Source organism: Zootoca vivipara, chromosome 2, assembly GCF_963506605.1.
Source record: "Zootoca vivipara chromosome 2, rZooViv1.1, whole genome shotgun sequence".
Lineage (NCBI taxonomy): Eukaryota > Metazoa > Chordata > Lepidosauria > Squamata > Lacertidae > Zootoca > Zootoca vivipara.
Window position 1 is genome coordinate 26200266 of NC_083277.1, and position 23860 is coordinate 26224125.

The 23860-nt window shown below is 42.6% G+C and overlaps 1 protein-coding gene across 2 annotated transcripts in view; it reads left to right on the forward strand.

The window, feature by feature from the left end:
- Positions 1 to 23860, forward strand: part of SLC25A26 (solute carrier family 25 member 26) — a 130320-nt gene that overhangs the window by 32873 nt on the left and 73587 nt on the right. For both annotated transcript variants that reach the window (XM_035106708.2, XM_060271329.1), the window contains exon 5: positions 1650 to 1697. In XM_035106708.2, coding sequence (XP_034962599.1) covers positions 1650 to 1697 — 48 coding nt within the window. The remainder of the gene's footprint in view (positions 1 to 1649; positions 1698 to 23860) is intronic.

A 23860-nucleotide genomic window follows, 5' to 3' on the forward strand; every position in this document is an offset into this window, starting at 1 on the left:
TATTCAAACTCCCTGTTGGTCTCTTACCCAGCAGTCTGCAGAAACCCCAGGGGTCATATTGCCATTTTGTTAAAAGTAGCCCCCGTTCAAAAGTGCAAAATGACGAATTGAGAAAGTAGTTGTTCTGGGTTGGGGTGTGCAGATTGGGAGGTTTGCATTGTTGCACTGTAATCAAAGGAGTGACTGCTTCGGGGGGGGGGGTCACAAAAATTGGCCTACAGTAAATAAACTGACACAGCGGTGGAGCACTTTAGCTATGCACTGTTTGAAGAAGTGCCTTGTTTTGTAAGTTCTGAATATTCCAACATTCAGCTTCATTGAATGGCCCAGAGCAGGCATAGGAAAACTCTGCCCTCCAGATGTTTTGGGACTACAACTCCCATCATCCCTAGCTAACAGGACCAGTGGTTGGGTGATGGGAGTTGTAGTCCCAAAGCATCTGGAGGGCCGAGTTGACCTATGCCTGGTTCAGAGTGTCTTCTAAGAGGAGTTTTTTGGGGTGTGTGTTTTTAGAATTGTCATGGGCAAGGATTTAGCCTATGTACATCCACTGAATTTTGAAGTATGGATAGGCCTGTGATTTGTCCAGAGCAATGAAGCAGCTCGACTTGGCTCTCCTTGTCTTCCGTCTTGACATATCCACCTTGGTGTGGATTTGTTCCAAGGATTTGTTCCTTGGCCAGTTCTGCAGGAGGCTGGATTGACAACGACATGGAAGTAAGAAGTCATACTGACAGACAGCTGGAGTTGTAAGAACACCAGCGGACCAGATCTGTACAATGAACACAAAGTATTCTGGCACTCTTCTGAGAGCCTTTTTTTCTTCAGAGTGGGCCTGGAATTATTGTGTAAGATGCCTGATATGGACGAACAAGTGGAGATCACATACTTGTTGCCTGGCACATATAAGTTTGTGACCTTATTAATATTGCAAGATTCGCTATTGCAGACCAGAAACTGAGAATAACTTTCATCAAAGATAATATGGTGGATTGCAAAGTTTGATCGGCAATGTAACATAGAAACTTGTTTGTGTCGGTCTGTGTTTTAATATATATATGCGTAAATTGGTTAACTCTGTTTTTTAATGGTGTATCTATTTACATTCTGTATAGCATGTATAGGGCATGTATTTCTTTTTGGTGGTGGTTGAAATGACCATGATAGTTGGAACAACAAATAAAATTGATAGCTCTTCAGAGTGGGTATGAGCCAAAGCTGTTAAATATTAAGGGTTATTCATTAAATGTTCGGCTGTCCACCAGCCTCAAAGACTCCCTTTCTCTGTTCATGTGCATTTCAAATACCTGATGGCTCTAGATACCAGCTATGCATGGCAAGAATGTGTTGACATATTTCTATGCCTTCCCATTCTTCTAACTTAAGAATACAATATATTATCCTTTTGATGCGCCACTGCGACTGATTTTTTTAGTAGCCGGTAAGCAAGTTTTGAAAGTGGGGATAAAGCCCTAACATGTTGGTAAAGCTAGGGGGGCAACATATAGTGTGTTTATAATCAATATTGTCAATTTGCTGGAAGCCAGAGCATTACGCTTAGTAAAGCTGTAATACCTGCCATGTAATCATCCGTAAATTGCAGTCTTTGCTAACATAATTCCCTGAAGTTTTCTCTTGTTTATTCGCAGGGTATTCTGGGACTCTACCGAGGTTATAAAAGCACAGTATTAAGAGAGGTAACGTGTTTTCCCCCTCCCCTTTTAAAATGATCTATGTCTTTTGGATTTCCTTCAGTTATTTCTTTTTCTCCAGATGTGTTATGGTAGTAATACGACTGAAATGGAAACGATGAAATTTTGTAAGCAGTTCTCTCTCGTGCTTCCCTTTACCTGGCCCTCTCAGACAATGCCTCTTTTAAACTGCATCTCATAGGGAGAAAGAGTCAGTTCAGATTTAAATGGAGAGTCTATGCTGGATCAGGCCCATGGCCCATCTGGTCCAGCATCCTACTCTCACAGTGGCCAGCCAGATGCCTGTGGGAAGCTTGCAAGCAGGACATTTCAGTGCAGCGGCACTCTCCCTACTTGTGATTCCAAGAAACTGGTGTTCACAATGGCTCATCCAGTCCAATGGCTCATCCAGTCCGTGAGAACACAATAGCGTTCTCCCCTCCTGTGGCTTCCAACTACTGATATTCAGAATTATTCCCCCCCCCTCCAGCCATGGATGCAGAGTTTAGCCATTGTGGTTAGCAGCAATCGGTAGCCCTCTGGCCCTTGAATTTATCCAATCTTCTTTGAATGCCACCTGGGTGGGTGACCACCACTGCCTTTTGTGGGAGTGAGCGCCATAATTTAGCTACACACCGTGTGACGATTCAGGCAGCAGGTTGGCAATCTGGAAGAAGAGAAGGAGCATAGCGCCAGTATAATAAAATTATAGAGTTGGAAGGGACTGTGAGGCTCATCTAGTCCAACCCCTTGCAGTGCAGGCATATTTTTGTCCGACGTGGGACTCAGAGCCATTTTCAGTCGGAATATTGCTCCCCCCACCCCACAGCTTGAACATCTTCCTTAATAGAATGAATAACAAATTATGGTTGAATGAGATTCACCTTCACTTCAGATTGAAACAAACTGTGAATGACCAGCTTCTCTTAAATTTAGCTCCAGGTTTGTGTGTCAAAACGACACTCTTTTACCAGGCATGTAATGAACAAAAACAGTTGTGTGCACACACTTGTGTCCACACAAACACACACACACACTTGTTGCCCAGGGATTTCTGCACTGGATGGGAGACATGCTGTGAACTGTTAGATACTTCACTGTTCTTTCTGCGCACTAGTTTCATGACTAGATGTGGCAGGAACCACAGGCTTCTCCTCTTTTTCCTGTCCCTGTTTATCTGGGAAGAAACAAAATCCAGCATGATGTCACTGGAGCCCAGCCAATGGCAGCCAGTTAAGTGTCGTGGAGGCGGAGACCTTGCCACAAGGTTGACCTTGAGCTACATGGTGCAATTTTGTAGGTGTTACCAAAACCGGGAGAGGAAACGTGGTGATGCTTTCTTTGGCAGCACATATGCAGCTCCCATTGCATGTAATTCAATTTATTTATCTATTTTTACATCTCTGAGCCTGCCGATAACGTTTTCTCCAGGCTCCTATAGCAGCACGGTTAAAACCTGGAAGATGACAAGGCAAGCAAATTACACCTAAGCATCCTAAAAGGCTCCAATACTTTGGCCACCTCATGAGAAGAGAAGACTCCCTGGAAAAGACCCTGATGCTGGGAAAGATTGAGGGCACTAGGAAAAAGGGGACGACAGAGGACGGGATGGTTGGACAGCGCTCTCGAAGCTACGAACATGAGTTTGACCAAACTGCGGGAGGCAGTGCAAGACAGGAGTGCCTGGCGTGCTCTGGTCCATGGGGTCACGAAGTGTCGGACACGACGAAACGACTAAACAACAACAACAAACAACAACAACCCTAAAAGATGTTCTGTTGGCCGCTGTAACCAACCCCATGCAAATGCAGCAGTGCAGAAATGAAGTTTAGTTAACAGAGCTCAGGAAGAATGGGTGCTTTCTGATGGTGCTGTGGGCATTGGGAACCCAATCACATACAATAGAAGTTTTGACGTAGCTTTGTGTGAATTTCCAGGACTGCGAAAGCAAAGCGATGTGTGGGGTAGATCTTGTGCAAAGTGTGAGCATACTGATAAAGCCAGTTGTGCAGGGAATTGCGCATTCATGATCTTGCAGTTTGGTGATGACATCTATAGCTCCTCTGCTGAAAGTTTATCCTAGTAAGCCGAGCCAGGCTTTTCCATTCCTGGAGAATTCATTTTATTAACTATGACCAAGGAGAACATCTGTTAAAATTCCATTACATTTAGTTCATGGGAAAAAGGGGGCGGTAAAGGAGGGAAGCCCTCTCCGATCCTAAATTCTCCTTAGACTTTTCTTTTTTCCTCTTAAGCTAACATTCTTTTAACAGATGTCTGACATGGACATTATAATGAATGAAAACTTAGCATTGAAACCCAGCCCTTTACACAACTGCAGCTTTCACTGTAGTTTAGGTGTAATGATTTATTCTGCTTAGTAATAATGCAATTAACGCTAACACATCTTGTGTTATTTAAATTGCTTTCTGCATTGCTGCGAATCTGCATTAAGCCTTCTCAGGGTCCCCCCCCCCGTGACTTAGATGATTTTTATTTTTTTCAGAAATCCAATGAAAAGACTAAAATGTATTGCAGGCTTACTGAACTGCTTTCCCACCCCCACCCCATACCAGGTCTACCTTTGCCCCTGGGTCAAATGCTCCACATGCCCCCCCCCCAACTCACTGCTCCCTTGGTCACGAGATGGTGAGGGTGGTTACTGTCTCTGCCCCCCCCTCCCCAGAAGTACGTAGAGCTGCAGAAAGAAGTTGGAAGAGTGGTTCTTTCCCCCCATTTCCTCTTTCAACTCTCTGTGCTTTTCCAAGCTCATATTAATTCAGTTGGTTCTGACTGGGTTGTTTGGAAAACCAAGGTATGTGTGTCTACATGCACTTTCTTTTTCTATGTCCCGGGGGATTGGGTGGAGGTGTGTGATCTGGTAAGGTGGGAGGGAAGGAACCAGAAGGTTGTGTCCGTAGCATTTGCATAAAAGTCGAAATGCACCCACAGGCCTAAAAATGTTGGTGACCTTAGCACAGGCACCCCCAAACTTTGGCCCTCCAGATGTTTTGGACTACAATTCCCATCATCCCTGACCACTGTTCCTGTTAGCTAGGGATCATGGGAGTTGTAGGCCAAAACATCTGGAGGGCCACAGTTTGGGGATGCCTGCGTTGGCACAACACGTTAATCCGGAAGGCTTTTTTGTTAATTGGAATCTAAGTATGACTGAGTATGGAAGGCACCAGACGAAAACAATCTCCTTTCCTTTGGGTCTGTGGTTCTGGAGCAGGCATAAGCAAACTCGTCCCTCCAGATGTTTTGGGACTGCAACTCCCATCATCCCTAGCTAACAGGACCAGTGGTCAGGGATGATGGGAGTTGTAGTCCCAAAACACCTGGAGGGCCGAGTTTGCCTATGCCTGTTCTGGAGCAACAGAAGAACAGGTACAATCCTTGGAAGAAAAAGCTTTTCTTGAAGTGATGTGCGCTATGATAGCTTGCTCCGGGCTGGCTTTGATTTTTATTCATATGCTACTCAAGGGCTGAACCAAAGAGGAAACACTGGAGGAGGATTATTACAACTTAATATCTTTCAGATGCCGTGTTTGCAACTGCTATGATCAACACGTGCAGTGGAATTCTATAGTAAGCCTATGCAGATGGGCCATGAAACGAGAGCTGGGCTCATGTTGCACTTTAAATATACCTCTCCATATTGAACAGGTTGCCTGTATCAGGACTTTCTCTACAACCGTTGGGCCCCTAAACATGCCCCCCCCCCACAACCAAATAAAGAAAGGACAACGTAGGTTTGCAGGGCAGCCACTGCACTCCATCCTTTGGCTGTATAGCTATGTTTGATATGAGTTGCATGTGTGCAAAGACCCAAAGGCAAACAGTGCAGTACCACTTTGGCTTTGGGCTCATTTTGTGGAATCATACAATTGTAGAGCTGGAAGGGACCACTAGGGTCATCTAGTCCAACCCCAGCTTGGGGCTCAAACCCACAACCCTGGGATTCAGAGTCGCATTCTCTATTTCATACATAACATTAGCTTCAAACATGAAAACTTTGGAGAAGCAGCTTCTAATACAGTTTGGTAGATTTCATCACCCCAAATTTAGTCCCTCATAGGGGTATGAGTGCCTATAAGAACATGGCTGACCTGAAGGGACACTGGAACCGCCGACACTTGATTTCCGTTTTTCAAAAGGCTAACACGATGTTGATGTCACCCATAAATCGAGCCACAATTTAAATAACTGCATGAAATGGGGAGGGAAGTTTGTGGCCTTTGGATGTTCTTGGACTACAGTTCCCATCAGCCCTGGCCAGCATAGCATGTGCTCAGGGCTGATGGGAGTTGTAGTCCAACAACAGATTCTCCACCTTTTCCCTCCTGCGTCGAGAGGCACAGTCTTCGTTTTCAGTAAAGCCAGCCATGTGACACCATCTTTTTCATGTTCACAAGGAGTTCTTAATATGTGGGATTTAAAAGGGATTTTTTTCCCATGGAGCAATATTTGCTCTTGATTTAAGTTGGTGAAAAGTTTCCCATTTTCTTCCTTCTGCTCAGAGTTAAGTTATCTCTGCAGGCATACTCACTTGCTCCTTTAAGGATCGGGACCTTACACTCTTTGTCAAGCAACCGTCATTTTTTGGATTTCCGAGGAATTCAGACCGGCTATCACAACACTAAGAGGTGATGGGTGGATTGAAGAGGCAGATTTGGAATCTAAATACACTGTCAGAAAAAATGGTGCAGAAGCTTTCCTTAAATAGGTATTGTTTTGTCTGCTCCCTCCATATTCCTGCCTGCGTGAATCGACTTCCTTTCCGGGTTAGAAATAGCTATGTAATATAATGATGTCTGAACAGCTGCGACTGCAGTTTAGCTTCTAAACCAGAGCCTGAATAAAAATTCATCTGGGTTTCAGTCTCTAGAAGCAATCTAGAAGAACCTGAGGCAACACTGGGACAGCTGTTGCCATTATCGCTAACCAGGAAAAGGAAAAGGAATGACCCCAATAGAGTCTTACTACTCCTTCGTTCCCAGCTCTGCTTAATGAGATATTTCAACTGGAGATTTGGGGACCTTTTTATGAGCTAAGTACAGTGGTACCTCTACTTATGGACGTGATCCGTTCTGGGGTGGCGTTCGCACCCCAAAATGTCCGTAAGTAGAGTGCTGCCTCTGCACGTGCGCATGACGAGATAGATCGCTCCTGCACATGCGCAAAGCATGCAGATCGCTCCTGTGCATGCGCAAAGCGGCGAACCCGGAAGTAAACACTTCCGGATTTGCCACGTTTGTAACCTGAAAAAATGCAATGCGACGCAAACACAACTCGAGGTGTGACTGTATGTGCTCTTCCATATATAGATGCCTCCTTTGTAAAATGCCCAGTGCCTCAACTTTTAAGCCAAGCCCTGAATTCTGTATTCAATCTGTAGTGTGCCTAAATAATTTGCTTGGATTACTACTTTTTGAAGGTGGAGGTTTATTCAACGTGGAAAATTTAGCTCTGTTTGCTAAAGGCATCAATTTTGTATCTTTAATTGTTAAACCAATTTGAAGGCTTTTCAGTCGTGGGGTCTCATTGCACACACACACAAAAAGAACACAAAGTAGGGTTGAGTGACAATTCCTTAACAATCCTCTAGAGGGCGCCTGATGTCTGCGTTGTTTGGAGGTGCTTAAGCCACACAAGGTCTTTATCTTCACATTGGATAAACCTGTTCAAGCTACTATATCCTTCGCTTTACTTTTCGTGGAAGATAACTCCATATCGAACTCACTGTGGTTTGCTTGACTGAGGACTTTAGAAATAAAGAAACCAAGCAAGATGTGGAATACTATGATTTATCAGATTGGTTTTCAAACAGCTGAATTTTCATGGGAAGCGAGTAAAAGAGTCTTCCGAATCTTTAGTTCTTGCCTCACTTTTGAAATACCATTTGGATAGTAATCCCAAATCAGATGATCTAAAAATAAAATAAAATGGGATGCACCAGACAAAAAGGTTTATTATAGCCTTTGATGGCTATGGATTTGATAGTAAGGGCCATCTTTAGTCTGCTAAAAAATGATTTTACCTTTAGTTTCCTTTTTATTTTTTTTTAAAAAAAGCTCAACAGCTGTTTTGTCCGGATTTTCACTGTTTGAAATATGGTAACCCTAAAACCTTGTGAGCTTCACCCCCTCCCATGAAGTGGATTTTCAGTTGTCTCCAGCTGTAGTTGAAGCTGTAGAGCAATTGAGGTTGTCTTTCAGAATAACCACTTCCTTTCCAACCTTGCGTATGTTTCGCGAACGTGAAGAAGCCAATTAATTGCTAAATACTGATAAAAAAATCTTTTAGGTGACTTTTAAAGTATGTTTTGAAACTGGTGGTGTTTCAGAAGCTGCTAATTTGTATGAAACCAATTGCATACGTTACTCAAGTAGTCTGGTCAGTTCTCCTCAAAAGCAATCTTAACTGAAAATTAATTTCAAGCACCCTTTAAAAACCACAGAAAAAAACTTAACTTGCCAGTCATATTTAAAGGATATTTAAGGCTGGTATTGGGGGACCCAAAGTTGAAAAAGGCTGATCTGGACTGAATAGCCTCATCTGATTCAGCTGGTGCATTAATCTGTGGAGATAGTTACTGTAAAGCAGGCATCCCCAAACTTCGGCCCTCCAGATATTTTGGACTACAATTCCCATCTTCCCCGACCACTGGTCCTGTTAGCTAGGGGTCATGGGAGTTGTAGGCCAAAACATCTGGAGGGTCGCAGTTTGGGGATGCCTGCCGTAAAGACTACAAGTGACAGCTGATGAGAGACTTACTAAGTCCACAGAAGTTACTATCCTGCAATGCCATGCCCACTAAGGACAAGGGGAAGCCCCCTTACCTGTGACCAGCATGGAAATGCTGGCTCCTTGCCTCTTAAAAAGGTAAAGGACCCCTGACCGTTAAGTCCAGTCGCAAACGACTCTGGGGTTGCGGTGCTCATCTCGCTTTACTGGCCAAGGGAGCCGACGTTTGTCCACAGACAGTTTTTCCGGGCATGTGGCCAGCATGACTAAGTCGCTTCTGGCGAAACCAGAGCAGTGCACGGAAACGCTGTTTACCTTCCCGCCAGAGCAGTACCTATTTATCTACTTGCACTTTGACGTGCTTTTGAACTGCTAGGTGAGCAGGAGCTGGGACTGAGCAACAGGAGCTCACCCCGACGCGGGGATTCAAACCGCTGACCTTCAGATCGGCAAGCCCAAGGCTCCGTGATTTAGACCACAGCGCCACCCCTTGCCTCTTAGCAGGCCACTAAAAACAAAACAAGCAGTTTTTGTATTGCACAGAATGATGGAAGTGTATAGAGCAATCTCTCAGTCTTCTACCAGTCTGCAGGATTTCCATCATGGTTATAGAGAGGCTTTCCTTCCTTGTGGCTAGCATGAAATTGGCTAGTAGAGAAGGGATAAGGTGGCCTAATATTTTCTCAACCAGTGTGCTTGCTTGTCTGCAAGGAATTCTTAGTCACCTATAGCTACCAGGAGAGCTGTTAAATACAAGATTGGCCACCTGCCGGGGATGTTGGAAAGCTTCAATAGATCAACTGTTTTAGACAGTCACTTCATAATGTTCCAAAATGTCCTGTCTCCTTTATGCTCGCCAGCATAACTCCATAGGATCTGACCAAGCAATGAAAGTAACTGGATTCTAGGGCACTTTCAGGCACGAAAGTAGACTGTCTAAAACGGTTCAGTCTGGACACTGAGATCCAGTGCTGAGGGCCTTCTGGTGGTTCCCTCACTGCGAGAAGCAAAGTTACAGGGAACCAGGCAGAGGGCCTTCTCAGTAGTGGCGCCCGCCCTGTGGAACGTCCTCGCATCAGATGTCAAGGAAATAAACAACTGACTTTTAGAAGACATCTGAAGGCAGTCCTGTTTAGGGAAGTTTTAAATGTTTGATGTTTTATTGTATTTTTAATATTTTGTTGGAAGCCACCCAAAGTGGCTGGGAAAACCCAGCCAGTTGGGCGGGGTATAAATAATAAATTATAATAATAATATTTTCATTAACATAAATCTAATCCCCGTTTCAAAGTGTCTTATTTCAATGTATCTCTGCTTGAATAATAGCAGTATGGTTTCAAGTATCACTGTTGAGTACAAAGTCTAAATCAGGCACCCCCAAACTGTGGCCTTCCAGATGTTTTGGCCTACAACTCCCATGATCCCTAGCTAACAGGACCAGTGGTCAGGGATGATGGGAATTGCAGTCCAAAACATCTGGAGGGCCGAAGTTTGGGGATGCCTGGTCTAAATCTGTACTGTGAGAGTGGCTGGACCTTCCTTAGCTGCTAAGGTTATTGCTTAAAGAGATTGATTTAAAATTTGCATTCTGCAAAAGGCAATGTCTTCTACGAGGATTAATGGGAAGAGTACTGTTAATGTTGCATAACCTGCACAAAAATGACTTCATTCTGGCACTCCATCTGTATAATTATATGTGTTTTTGTATGTTTCTATATGCGATAATATCCTTGCACGTGTACTATACCCAAATCCCCCTCACAGATGACTACACCTTTTCCTGCCTCCCTCCCCCTTTCCCTTCATCCCCTTCTTACCAAGAAAGGATCACAGCCATCAAAATTGGCAAGCGTTAAGCATGATAATTAGTTCAATACACTGACCAATTCTCTGAATTACAAGTTCAAAGGAACATGTGGACATGGATGAAATCAGATTTTGGCATTTCTCACTCTGATTGTTCCAGGACACTTGGAGCTTCTTTCATCTGTAAATAACTGATGGGTTTTAATGCCTGGCTCAAAATACTTCAAACACGTTTTGCAAAGTTTTGTTTTTAGTCTTAGAGCTAATTTTATGTCACAGCTTTGAACCATATTAATGAAATTATTCATGTTTTTGTGATTTCAAGGAGTGCTTGTGGATTTTTTTATTTTTTTTTATTTTAATTAAGAAGCTTTTCACTCTTGGATTAGTATGCAAGGCATATGTCTTTGTACTGTGTGATATGTTTCCCCCAGTTAGTTGGTTTAAAAGCCCAGATGGTAAATTCAAAATATTATTTCTTAATCTTTATTTCTAACCCCCCCCCCCACTTCTCCAAGGAGTTCATGCTTCCCTCTTTCTTCCTACAGGGAGGTGGGTAAGACTTGAGATAGAGGGACTGGCTTAAGAACACCCAGTGAGCTTCATGGTTGAAAAAGGATGTGAACCCTGTTTTTCTCAGTCATAAGCCCTATTCTCATCTTCTAAGCATGTTTGCTGGATGCAGAGAAAGCATGAGAACATAATAATAGCCTGTTGGGTCAAGCCAATAGCCCATCTAGTGTTCTCACAGTGGCCAACCGGGTGCCTGTAGGGGAGACCAGGGAGCAGAACATGAGCACATGAGCACTCTCCCCTCTCATGGTTATCGGTGAGATTCTGCTCAACCCGGAGAGGACAGGGGCTGAAGGTGTGTGCAAGACATACAATTGTATGTATAACTTTTATTCCATATGATCAGGAACCCTATGTGACCATTGCCCCCACGCCTTGCAAACAGTGAAAACAGGGCTAAAGTCTTAACACCATACCGGCTCTTGCTTTCTTGAATTTTCTTTAAGTGTTACCTCATGAAAGTACAGTAGTGCCCTTCATTTAATGGCGGATTTGGGCTGAAAAATTGAAAAGGATTAAGCCCCTCCCGATGACAGAAAATTGAGTGGGTCACTGATCTTTAAGGGCTTTCTCTGCGCTGCTGCGATGTGCACACTTGAGTAAGAAGGTTCCCCAAAGTTTTAAGGCAATACAGTGGTGCCTCGCAAGACGAAAGTAATTTTTCCATGAGTCGCTTTGTCTTGCGGTAATTTCATCTTGCGAAGCGTGGTCTGCTATGGCAAACACACACACACACACACACACACACACACACACCCGCCGAAAAACTTCATCTTGTGAAGCGTGGCCATAGAAAACTTTCTCTTTCGAATAACCAAAAACATTGCAAAACGCTTTCGTCTTGCGAGGTACCACTGTACTGTGTTTTTGTAAAGGCAAGGTAACTTGAGTATGAAGAATAATGACTCGCTTCGAAAGTGATAGGCTGTTTGGTTGGAAGAACCAATTCTCGGACTTTGGTTTGTTTCAGCTGCTCTGGTTGATTTCAGTGGGACTTGGAACATTTTGTGGATTGGGGTTAAGAATTTTACAACACTAGCGTATGCCAGTATATTTCTCAAATGTGGGTCCTAAACTATTTGTGGACTACAACTCACATCATGCGTAGCTAGCAGGAACAGTGGTCAGGGGTGATGGGAGTTGTAGTCCAACAACAGCTGGGGACCCTAGTTTGAGAAACACCGCACTAGAGGTTAAAACTTGTTTGCGGCTTTCTTTCTTTCTTTCTTGGCTGATCCTAAACGACCCTAATTTTTTGCTTCCCTGGTCACAGGTGGTGAACCTGGAGGGATAATTTCCCTAAGTGTTTTGGAGAGTTATTAACAGCGACATTCAGGGACCTGTTTTTTGTTTTTGTTTTGTTTCCCTTGCACCCCAGAAATTTCCAGTATTTTAATTTGGGTGATTTTGGCCAACGTTTTACACCCACCCACAAGCATTACAATATCTACAAGGAGTTATAACTGGCTTGCTGTTTTTCTGCTGCTAACTTCCAGTGGTTGGATCTCATCTCTGTTCTGTCTTTGTTCTTACTGTTATTCCCAGCAGTATACCATCGGAGGTAATCATATTACAGCATGTCAGCTGCAATTATAACTCCCCATATTTACATCTCTAGTCTCATCTGTGTTTACATCTATGCTTAGCTAGGCAGGGCAAAGCACAAGTGTTGTCTTGGATGTGTCCTGAGCATAGAAAAAAAATACTGTACAGTACTAGGTATAATGTCCCCTTCTAGAATCTGATAATGCCCTTATCTGTTTTGCAGGTAGGATGAATACTGTTATTCATATTTGGTCATACTTAGGCTGTATTCAGCCTGTAACTTATACTTAACCTGTGTTTAAAGCCATTTGTTTTAAGTTACCTTGAGTACAGATATATTGTAGAAAGGTGACAAATTAATTAATGTTTAAAGTAATCGTGCCTGGGAGCTGGCTTCAGTAAGTCTTCCAATAATTTGCCCAAGCAATAAAACGGTTAACCTTTTATTGGTTCCCTCACAGTTCCTTCGAAAATGGGAAAGCTGCTGTTTGATTTTGATTTGTTGAAGGAATAAGTTCTTTAACAAATTTTGGACAGAGTTCAGAACAAATTGTTTGCTGACCCTGCTCCAGAACAAAGTTTTGGTAATATGCTTAGAACTTGCTTCGGTTCATTCTCTCTCTCTCTTTTGATGGCAAAGTACCACAAATACCACAGTGCATTGTCTACAAAGTAATAGCCAGGTGGGCAGCCAGGGGAAAAACTGTGTAAGTAGAGGGAACACTCTGGGGTGACGTCATCCTGTTAGAATTCTTTTCAGCTTTGGAACAAATTCATCTCACACCTGCTATGCTTGGCAGCCAACTTCATTTCCATCTCACAGTGGAGTTGTGGAGGTGGGGGAAGGGGACAGAATTTAGAAATTACCTTTAGAGGGGTGCCAGTATATATATTTTTTGTGAATACACACCATACCTGCCAAGTTCCTCTCTGAAAAATAAGGGACCGGACCGGAAGTAGCATACCGGAAGTAGCGCTGCCGCCATTTTGGAACTGGGCGGAGCATGCTCAGAAGTGACTTTTGATGCTGCTGTGCCCAGTTCCAAAATGGCCGCCGCACCAGAAGTTGCGCTGCAGCCATTTTGGAACTGGGCAGAGCAGCATCAAAAGTCGCTTCTGAGCATGCTCCGCCCAGTTCCAAAATGGCCACTGCACCAGAATAAACCAGGGAAAAACAAAAAAGTCCATTTTTTCAGCTGGGGACAGCTAGAAAAAAGGGGGTTTCCCAGGGAATACGGGAGACTTGGCAGCTATGATACACACAAAACACACACACACACACACAGCACATGGTATGCAAGGAAAGAGTGAAAAGAGAAAGAAGATTGAAAGAAATAAGATTCTACCTTCAAAATAAGATGGAAAGAGTGAAAGTCAAGGATTTAAGAAGTGGCTGGGCTTAGATATTCTCTCCCAGCCCCTAAGCTCTTCTACAGACTGACTTTTTCCATGTGTGTAAGCAAGCAAGGCCTGCATGCTACTGGGTTTGAGTTTGTAGGGTTCCTCTCGAGGTGTTTCTCATGGATTGTCTCAGTTTTTCTCCAGGAATGAGTAAGAGATTCATCTCTCTCTCTCCCATCCCCACTTCAAATTTTTTGTGTCTCTCCCTCTCAGCTGTCATTTCCCTCAGCCATCATTTGTCACAGTTCTCACCTCCATTGAGAATTCTCCTCCAGAAATTGGGTAGAAACACGCTTAATTCATGTAACGGAAAACTAATTACTAATGTAACTATAAAGCTGTTGCAAATTGGTGGTTTTTATTTGAACCAGGAAGAAATATCAACAACCTCAGATATGCAGATGACACAACCTTGATGGCAGAAAGTGAGGAGGAATTAAAGAACCTTTTAATGAGGGTGAAAGAGGAGAGCGCAAAATATGGTCTGAAACTCAACATCAAAAAAACCAAGATCATGACCACTGGTCCCATCACCTCCTGGCAAATAGAAGGAGAATAAATTGTTAATATTTCTTCCGGCAATCTTAATTCCGGCTTGGGATTCATCTAGTCCGGCCTTTCACATGATGAATTCTGCATATAAGTTAAATAAGCAGGGAGACAATATACAACCTTGTCGTACTCCTTTCCCAATTTTGAACCAGTCAGTTGTTCCATATCCAGTTCTAACTGTAGCTTCTTGTCCCACATAGAGATTTCTCAGGAGACAGATGAGGTGATCAGGCACTCCCATTCTTTTAAGAACTTGCCATAGTTTGCTGTGGTCGACACAATCAAAGGCTTTTGCATAATCAATGAAGCAGAAGTAGACATTTTTTCTGGAACTCTCTAGCTTTCTCCATAATCCAGCGCATGTTTGCTATTTGGTCTCTGGTTCCTCTGCCCCTTCGAAATCCAGCTTGCACTTCTGGGAGTTCTCGGTCCACATACTGCCTAAGCCTGCCTTGTAGAATTTTAAGCATAACCTTGCTAGCGTGTGAAATGAGCGCAATTGTGCGGTAGTTGGAGCATTCTTTGGCACTGCCCTTCTTTGGAATTGGGATGTACTCAGTATAGACTCACTGAAATCCATGGACTTAAATTAGTCATTATTAATTCTAATGGGTCTACTCCATTTATGATACAACCCACAATCTGCGAACGTGATTTTTATATGTTCAGTCTCAATGTTGTGACTTTTTAGTGGAGAACAATTCTAATCTACGAAACCTATCCTACCGCTCTTTCCTCAATTGCAGGAAGTGAATGGTTAAATTCTTGGATGCCTAAGCTCAAATGAATTATCAGCATGGAAGGATGAAAAGAGCCTCTACACAGCTGTACCATAAATGCTGGGAGGAAAACAGCTGATATAGCAAGCATCAAAGACTTGTAAAGCAAATGACCCTTCACTAGGCAAAGGCAAAGTGGTCCTAGCTGAAGCCCAAAAGCTGTACGCAAAGAAAATAAAGACCCTGATGACCAAATTAACAAACTTGCACATTCTTCAATCCTTAGAGAAGCAGAACATGGATGCTGGCACTGAATCTGTCAACTTGCAAAACTCTCAGGAACTGGAGCAAGGCCTCTGATGGCTAGTTTCTAGTATTGACTTTTACAGGGAAACAGCACCATATTATGACATTCCCCTGGAATTCTCTCCTGGTTATGTTGGATAGTTCTAACGCTACATACAGTATAAAGTTTCTCTTTGCATTAGCAGCCCAGTGGACAAAATTTAGACAAAATTTCATTGGACAACATTGGGTCTGGCGTGCTAGGGATCGGTTATGCCAAAGCGTACCGCAAAATGGCTTGCACTTCTGTATTTTTGTGATGGCCAGTGGTTTTAAGCAAAAAGATTTGACTGACTGACTGACTGACTGACAAGATGGATATTTTTTAAAAAATGACCCCCTTCAGCTAAATGTAAACACAGCAGCAGCAAATTCAGCTTTGCACAACCTTGGAATTTACCTGCCATCCACCCATCTGATGAGACGTTCCTGTAACAATTCCTCATATAAAAATCACAATTCAAATAATTTTTATATGAAAAAGAAAATGGAAATGCCTTGTTAGTTGTTAAGGAACGCATTCCACATGACAACGTTTCTCTTTCCACGCAACAAAACATGTCTTAAAGAAATAGAAGAGTACCGGGGGTGGGGTGGGGGGTGGTTCCCTTTTAGCTATTTGTTCCAGACACTGACAAGTGAAACATAAAAATAATATTGTGTTAAAACCGGAAGTACAACCACTGATTTCAGCTATCAAAAGTCCATGGTTGTGACCCTCTTGCACCACCTGGGGCTGTTTTACATAAACCTTACATCATGGAAGAATTCCAGTGAATCTGCAAAGGAAATGATTTCATGTGCTTTTTCTCTTTATCAAAGCAATTTCCTAGACCTTATAAGCTACAAACTTTTCCAGTGTTCAGCTTTTACTATCTAACGGGATTCTCTGTCCCTCTTTTGTGACCTCGCTTTATGCCCACCTCATCTAATCATCTACCACACTTTTCCTTCTGCTACCACTCCGTTTCAAAAATAAATGGAGGCAGCGAGAGATTTTACTTTCTTGGGCTCCTTGATCACTGCAGATGGTGACAGCAGTCACGAAATTAAAAGACGCCTGCTTCTTGGGAGAAAAGCAATGACAAACCTAGACAGCATCTTAAAAAGCAGAGACATCACCTTGCCTACAAAGGTCCGTATAGTTAAAGCTATGGTTTTCCCAGTAGTGATGTATGGAAGTGAGAGCTGGACCATAAAGAAGGCTGATCGCCGAAGAATTGATGCTTTTGAATTATGGTGCTGGAGGAGACTCTTGAGAGTCCCATGGACTGGAAGAAGATCAAACCTATCCATTCTTAAGGAAATCAGCCCTGAGTGCTCACTGGAAGGACAGATCGTGAAGCTGAGGCTCCAATACTTTGGCCACCTCATGAGAAGAGAAGAAACCTTGGAAAAGACCCTGATGTTGGGAAAGACTGAGGGCACTAGGAGAAGGGGACGACAGAGGACGATATGGTTGGACAGTGTTCTCGAAGCTACCAACATGAGTCTGACCAAACTGCGGGAGGCGGTGCAAGACAGGAGTGCCTGGCGTGCTATGGTCCATGGGGTCACGAAGAGTCGGACACGACTAAACGACTAAACAACAACATACTGAGTACAACTTACTTGGGTGAAACCCCACATTGTTTCTTCAGATAATTATTGCAGTACAAATCAGTGATTGAAGTAGTCTATAGAATCAAGGTTTTTGGTGTCGTGAGTAAATTGTTTCATGGCACAGAGAAGGAATTTGTAAAAAGGAAAAGGGAAAAAAGGTGGGGTATGGCTGCCCCAGCTATTGCCAAAACTGCAATCTCACATTGAAAGTAGCCCAAGAGCTGGTGCTGATTATTCACGCAGATTGTCACTGATTAGTTTCCTACTTCGTTACAATAAAAAAAGAGATGATTAATATCAATCACAATAGCAGTTTCTCCTGATAACCTTACATCATCAACTTCGATTCAAGTTAAATAAAACAACTTCGGGGGTGGAACAAATGCAAAGAAACAAGCAAACAAAAATTAAATGAATAACTTACACGTTATTAAATGACATTAGCACATATGACATCTTGTACTTGCATGTTCTAATACATTATGAAAGTATTTTGCATACTGTTACCAATGTTGTTAAAGTTTAATCATAGATATGATATCCTAGACCAGGGGTCAGCAAACTTTTTCAGCAGGGGGCCGGTCCACTGTCCCTCAGACCTTGTGGGGGGCCGGAGTATATATATATTTTGGGGGGGGGGGGAATGAACGAATTCCTATGCCCCACAAATAACCCAGAGATGCATTTTAAATATAAGGACACATTCTACTCATGTAAAAACACAAGGCAGGCCCCACAAATAACCCAGAGATGCATTTTAAATAAAAGGACACATTCTACTCATGTGAAAACATGCTGATTCCCGGACCGTCTGCAGGCCGGATTTAGAAGGCAATTGGGCCGCATCCGGCCTCCGGGCCTTAGTTTGGAGACCCCTGCCCTAGACCCATAATAGTCAATTCAACATGTATATTTTACCAACTACACTTGATAGAAGCCAGTTGCAAGTTAGTTTGTATGAAAGTAGCACATCTTTAAAGATGATGCAACTTACAACTGGGCAAGCATCTCGTGATGTTCCTTAAGCTGATCATTATTCTCCCCCCACAACTCTTGTTTCGTTTTTTGGATCTCTTGCACTTAGCAACCTGCCTTTTCATTTTCAGAGTACTTCACATAAACTGTTTTAAACACATGCACCTACTTGTTCACCATAGACAGCACACAGATTTCTTGAGAAGTGCAGTGGCTTGTATCACCTAGCAGAATTCTGGTTGCTTGATTATATTATGTAGATGACACAAGGCAGACTCTAGCAGGGGTGTGTGCTATAAGGAGTTAGGTTTTAATGCATTAACCCCCCGGACAAAATGTCTGGATTTTTATTATATTACAGGCAAAATGAACATAAGCAGAGCCAACTGGATCAGGGCAAAGGCCCGTCTAGTTCATGAAGGGCAAGGCCTCCCAAGTGTAGCACTTGACTTTTTTTTCTATGGGAATGAATGGCAGCCATTGGGTGATGGCACAAGAAAAGAAAAATCGCAGGCGCAGAAGGAGCAAAGCATATTTCTAGGTGGGTGAGTTGTATCTCACGTGTTAAGATCTCTGCAAGAAAAATGATAGTATATGTTAATGACATAGTCCAGCAATGGAGGGGCAAGTGGGAGGGCAAGCGCCTTGTGTTTTAGAGGGGGCACTTGTCCCCCAGCCCCCCCTCTGGTGCTGCCCACACAGCCATTCACTTACATTGAAAGAAGTAAAATAGAAAAATTCCTTCAGTAGCACCTTAAAGACCAACTAAGTTTTTATTTGGGTATGAGCTTTCGTGTGCATGCACACTTCTTCAGATACACTGGAAACGGACGTGTCAGACCCTTATATATATACAGAGGGTGGTCCACTCTCAACTGGAGTTACTGAAGAACCGGAAAAATAAAAAAACTCTGCAACCTTTCCAACCTACAGGCCACTAATCAAACCCCCACCACCCTCTGTATATATATAAGGTGCTACTGAAGGAATTTTTCTATTTTGCTTCGACTCAGACCAACACGGCTACCTACCTGTAATTGAAAGAAGTGACACTTGTGCACTTGGGGACATTATTGTGATGGGTGTTAAACTACTCCCTCACCCCTGATGACCCAGCAATTAAGAATTAAACCTACTCCTATCTAGGAAATCTGACCAATTCTTTGCGTAGCTCCATCCTTGGTTCTGTTTCTTGGTTGCTGTAGTGCAGTGCCTTTACAAAGCATTTCTGAGAACTCTGGGATTGCACACTGTGAAGATGGGCAATAGTGGACAACCTTCCCCAAAAGACAGCTCATCCACAGTCATAACGGGTGAGCTACAGAGTGTTCACTTTCACACAAGGCACCACAAACATGACTTGTGCCCCATATAAGCTGAGTTGATACCCTAGAACATGCCCCAGAATTTTTTTTTGAAGGCTGAAAGGGCTCATCAACAGAATAATCCTTATAAGTTGCGCTTGCTTGGGCATGAAGGAGCTCACATGAAGCTTTAGGTGCTGGCATTCGCCTCTACACTGCCAGGAGAAAGACTCCTGCAGAACTGAATTTCAGTTTGTATGAATTCTGGCTTGTTACTTAGAAACCAGAAAGTGTGTTGTTAAACATACTGTTCAGTTTCTAAATAAGCTATCTCCAAACCCAGGTTTATGAAGCTGGCTTGTTAAACAAACCAGAACTTGGTTTTAAACAGCAAACCCTGGTTCGTCTGTAGTGGCAAGCAAGGTTTTGTGGAAACTGAAGCTAAAGAAGTCCTCATCCTGGCTCCATCAGTGTGTGTGTCAGGAGGGTGTTGAAGGAGCCGAAGACTCGTAGCGGCTCCTTCCTGCTCAGGCGCGTAGCACTAAACCGTGGTTTAACATTGCATGCAAACTGACTCTTCCACCACAGAATAATATGGCTCCTCCTTTCCCTGGATCTTCTTGTTTTTCTTAGAAAATTTCCCTTCTTAAAATCTAGTGTCATGCAAATAGTGTTCCTTTTAATTACAAATGAGCCAGTTCATTCTCACTAACATTTTGTAAATATTAGTCAGATTTTGTCCTCATTAAGTATCAACAATGACGGTATCACTCTCTTGCAGGATAACCAATAGTTTGATGGCCAAAAACAACAATCTGAGTATAAGCAATATGACATATGTTTGTTGGGCCTCATGAATGTGAGCAGTTCAGGAGCCAGAGAGGCAGGAACAGCCAAGTATATTCAGTTTTGATTTTCAGGCAAATATATGTTGTCTTGCATGTTGTGCTACCTCTTCTCCCTTTGCATTAAAGAACTAAGGGTACAATAGAGAATGTGTACACAACCTTATGGTATTTAGTTCTCTGCTTGCAGTGCTACTCATGTTTCAAGAGGAAATGTATAGTCAGAATCTCCTTTCTTGTAATTTGAATCCATTGGTTTGAATCTGCTCTGGATGAGCAGAAAACAAGCTTGTTCCATCTTCCATGTGACAGTCCTTAAAATATTTGAAGGTGGCTATCCTATTTCCTCTCAGTCTCCTCTTTTTCAGGCTAAGCACACCCAGCTCCTTCAACCGTTCCTCATAAGGCTTGGTTTCCAGACCCTTGGTCATCTTGGTTGCCCTCCTCTCCACATGTTCCAGCTAGTCAACACCCTTCTTAAAATTGTGGTGCCCGGAACTGGACACTGGACACCAGGTGTGGTCTGACCAAGGCAGAATAGAGTGGTACTATTCCTTCCCTTGATCTGCATAGTCTACGTCTGTTGCTGCAGCCTAGAATAGCATTAGCTCCTTTTTTTGCTGCTGCTGCATCACACTGTTGACTGATGTTCAGCTGGTGGTCTACTAAGACCCCTAGATCCTTTTCACATGTACTACTGTCAAGCCAGGTGTGCCCCATCTTATATTTATGCATCTGGTTGTTCCAGCCTTAACGTAGAACCTTACATTCATACGTATATTAGCCGGGCTATTTTCCTCCCATATATCTTAATATATGTGGAATCTTTCGGCTGCTTCCTGCTAGTAAGTTGAGCATCTGAGGAAAGTGACTGCAGAGTTTCCTACCCTCCAGTAAGGAGACAAGTCTCTCTTGCAGCAGAGCAGTTGGCTGAGACCTACCAGCTTGTGCCCATCTGTTGGCCACCATTGTTTGATGTACACACTGCTTTTAGATACAGAAGGTGGTCATGTGTATGGAACATGTATTCCACTAGAGGAAATGAGCATTGCCATCCACTGGTTTCAGTTTTCTTTATACTGTCTCTCAAGGATAGGTTTTAAAGTAAATTCAAGCTCTCCTTCTGAATCTGTTAGCCACCTGATAACATGTTGTGTGTGTGTACACACACACACACACACACACTGTATAGCAGTTTCTCCTAAGGGAGGGAAAAGGTGCGTAAAACTAGCATGCTACTGAACTGCTCTGCTGGCAGTGTTCAGTAGTTTGAGGTTTGGTTTCAGTAATTGGGAAACGTATCTTTTCTTTCATATTAATTTTATGACTGATATGTGATCTGTGTTCATGATAGACACAATGGCTATGCAAAACATCTCACTGATGGATTCGTTTGGCTGAGGCCGTTTCAAAGGTGTTCATGCTCAGTCCTAAAATTGCTTCCCTTCGACATCCTTTCCTGTTGATGAGTTTGTGTCTGTCTGTCTCTGTGTGTCATTCATGTGGGTGGGATTGGTCCTGGTTTCACCTACTTGATTGGAATCCTTGATTGGAAACTATGGCACACATAATTGGAATGCAAATGTCTGTCAAGAGGCCAAGAAGTTTTTGTGCGGGGAGGGGAAGTGTGGGAAAAGGTATTTGAACTCAAGGAGAAGTGCAGTGGACATTGTTGCATATACAGTCAAAATGCACATACAATCAGTCCAAGTATGTTCCTAAAATATACAGTCTACAACAGTGTGTTGTAGGAGGTGTACTTCTCTAAACACTGTGCTCAGGTTGGTTTTGATAAAAGGAGAAAGACGGCAAATATTAATTCATCAATTCCTTATCTTGCTGCTGTGATTGCATGTGACTTACATCAACTACAGAAGATTTTGCATATTTTTTGCTCTTACTTCAGTAATCCACATGCTTGCATTTTGACTGACCAGTTTGAATTGAGCTCGGCATAACTAATCTAATAGGTATGCAGTCTATAGGCCAGGATGAATACCTTCCACAATCTACTGGACACGGGTAAGCTTTCCTTCTAAACTGTACAACCATGAGTTTTTTGTCGTCGCCCCCCCCCCAAAAAAATCTAAAATTTACACTGCATATGGTAGGAAAAATTCCACCGTCGGTTTATTATGTCTTGCATTCTTTGTATATGTCTGCCTGTTGCTGTCTCTTGACTCTCTTTCATTTCAGGGTGGGAGTTCCAATTCCGGTCTCTTTCATATCTGTATGGTAGCTAGGGAAAGTTATGACAGGCGCAACTTCATCCATTACAATGCTACTGTCGTGTAGGAAGCCACACCCCCTGGCACCATTCAGCCAGGTCCTGGGCCTTTGTCAAGGCTGGGCCAAGGTCATGATTCAAGTACTGTCTGCATATTTGCTGGGAAGCTTTGGTGTCATGTAAGAATCTTGCATTCACAAAAGCCAAATTTAAAAATTTTGTGTCATTGCATAGCTCTTTGCCCCTGGCCACAAACTAAATTTACATTTCTTTGTCCAACTGTGTTTTGGGGAGATATTTTGAAATAATTTGGGATTTTGATAAATAACTTTTTTTGTGCGGGGAGGGGAAGTCTGGGAAAAGGTATTTGAACTCAAGGAGAAGTGCAGAGTTTTGAAAACATGAATGCAGGGAGATGCAGACTGAGGGTTTATATAAGGTTTCTTTGTTTGCTCTAGCAGCCCAAAGAAGACTCAAGTAAAATGGAGTCTAGTGTTTTGGGGATCATCTTAAAATGCATCTTTCAGCTTGGTGTCCGTCCTCCCCTCGAAAATAAATTTTGCTGGCTATTGGTTTTAGCAAATAAATTTGACTAACTGGATTCTAGTCAGTGTGATTTTCATGATGGTTCTTTTTTTTTTAAGTTAACATTTTATTTAGACTTCATGTAACTTTACAATTCATAACGAGTTGACATTGTGAGTTAAGACCAATCAATATAGTGAAAACTTGTTGTTTTTTTAAAGCGCAAAGCACAATGTAAAAAGCTGGAGCTAAAACAAATGAATAAAAATCATTTTATCAAACAGCTAAGAGATACCTATTTTGAAACATGCTGTACTATGCACTTTAAATTACAGCTAAAATTTGACATTTGCCTTTTACATTAGTGCTACTATCTGACATTCCGTGACATAATTCATTTGCTCCTATTTATTCATGTAATTAGATATCACTGCCTAAATTGTGGGACATAGACCTGTTACTCCCAGTTCACAATTTATAGTACAAGTGGGCAGCTTGCAGCCCTGGTACCACATGTGCCCCCCAACCCTTATTTTGTGCTCCTGACACCTCCCAAAGCAACCTCCTGTTGGTTTCCTCCATATTTTTCCTGCGCTTTTACAGGTGTTCCTCCCTCCCACACTTTCTATGTAGTTTCAGGATAACTGGTCCAGTGTTGTATTTAATAAAAATAATGCTTGTATGACCTGAGGACACTCCTTCCCAAGCTATCAAAGAAGAAATTAGTAGGCTTCTGCTGTGCTTGTATATAAAACATATTACATTTAGAAAGGAATACATTTAGAAAGGAATTAACTTTCACTTGATCTCCAGAACAGTAGTTCTATTGGTCTGTTAATAATAATAATAATAATAATAATAATAATAATAATAATAATAATAATAATAATACACCTCTGTTTGCTTATTTAAAAGTAATCCCATCAAATCCAGTGGAACCATGCCCTGCATAAACCTGTGTTGGATTGGGAATTCTTACTTGGGGTAGCCACTGTGAAAA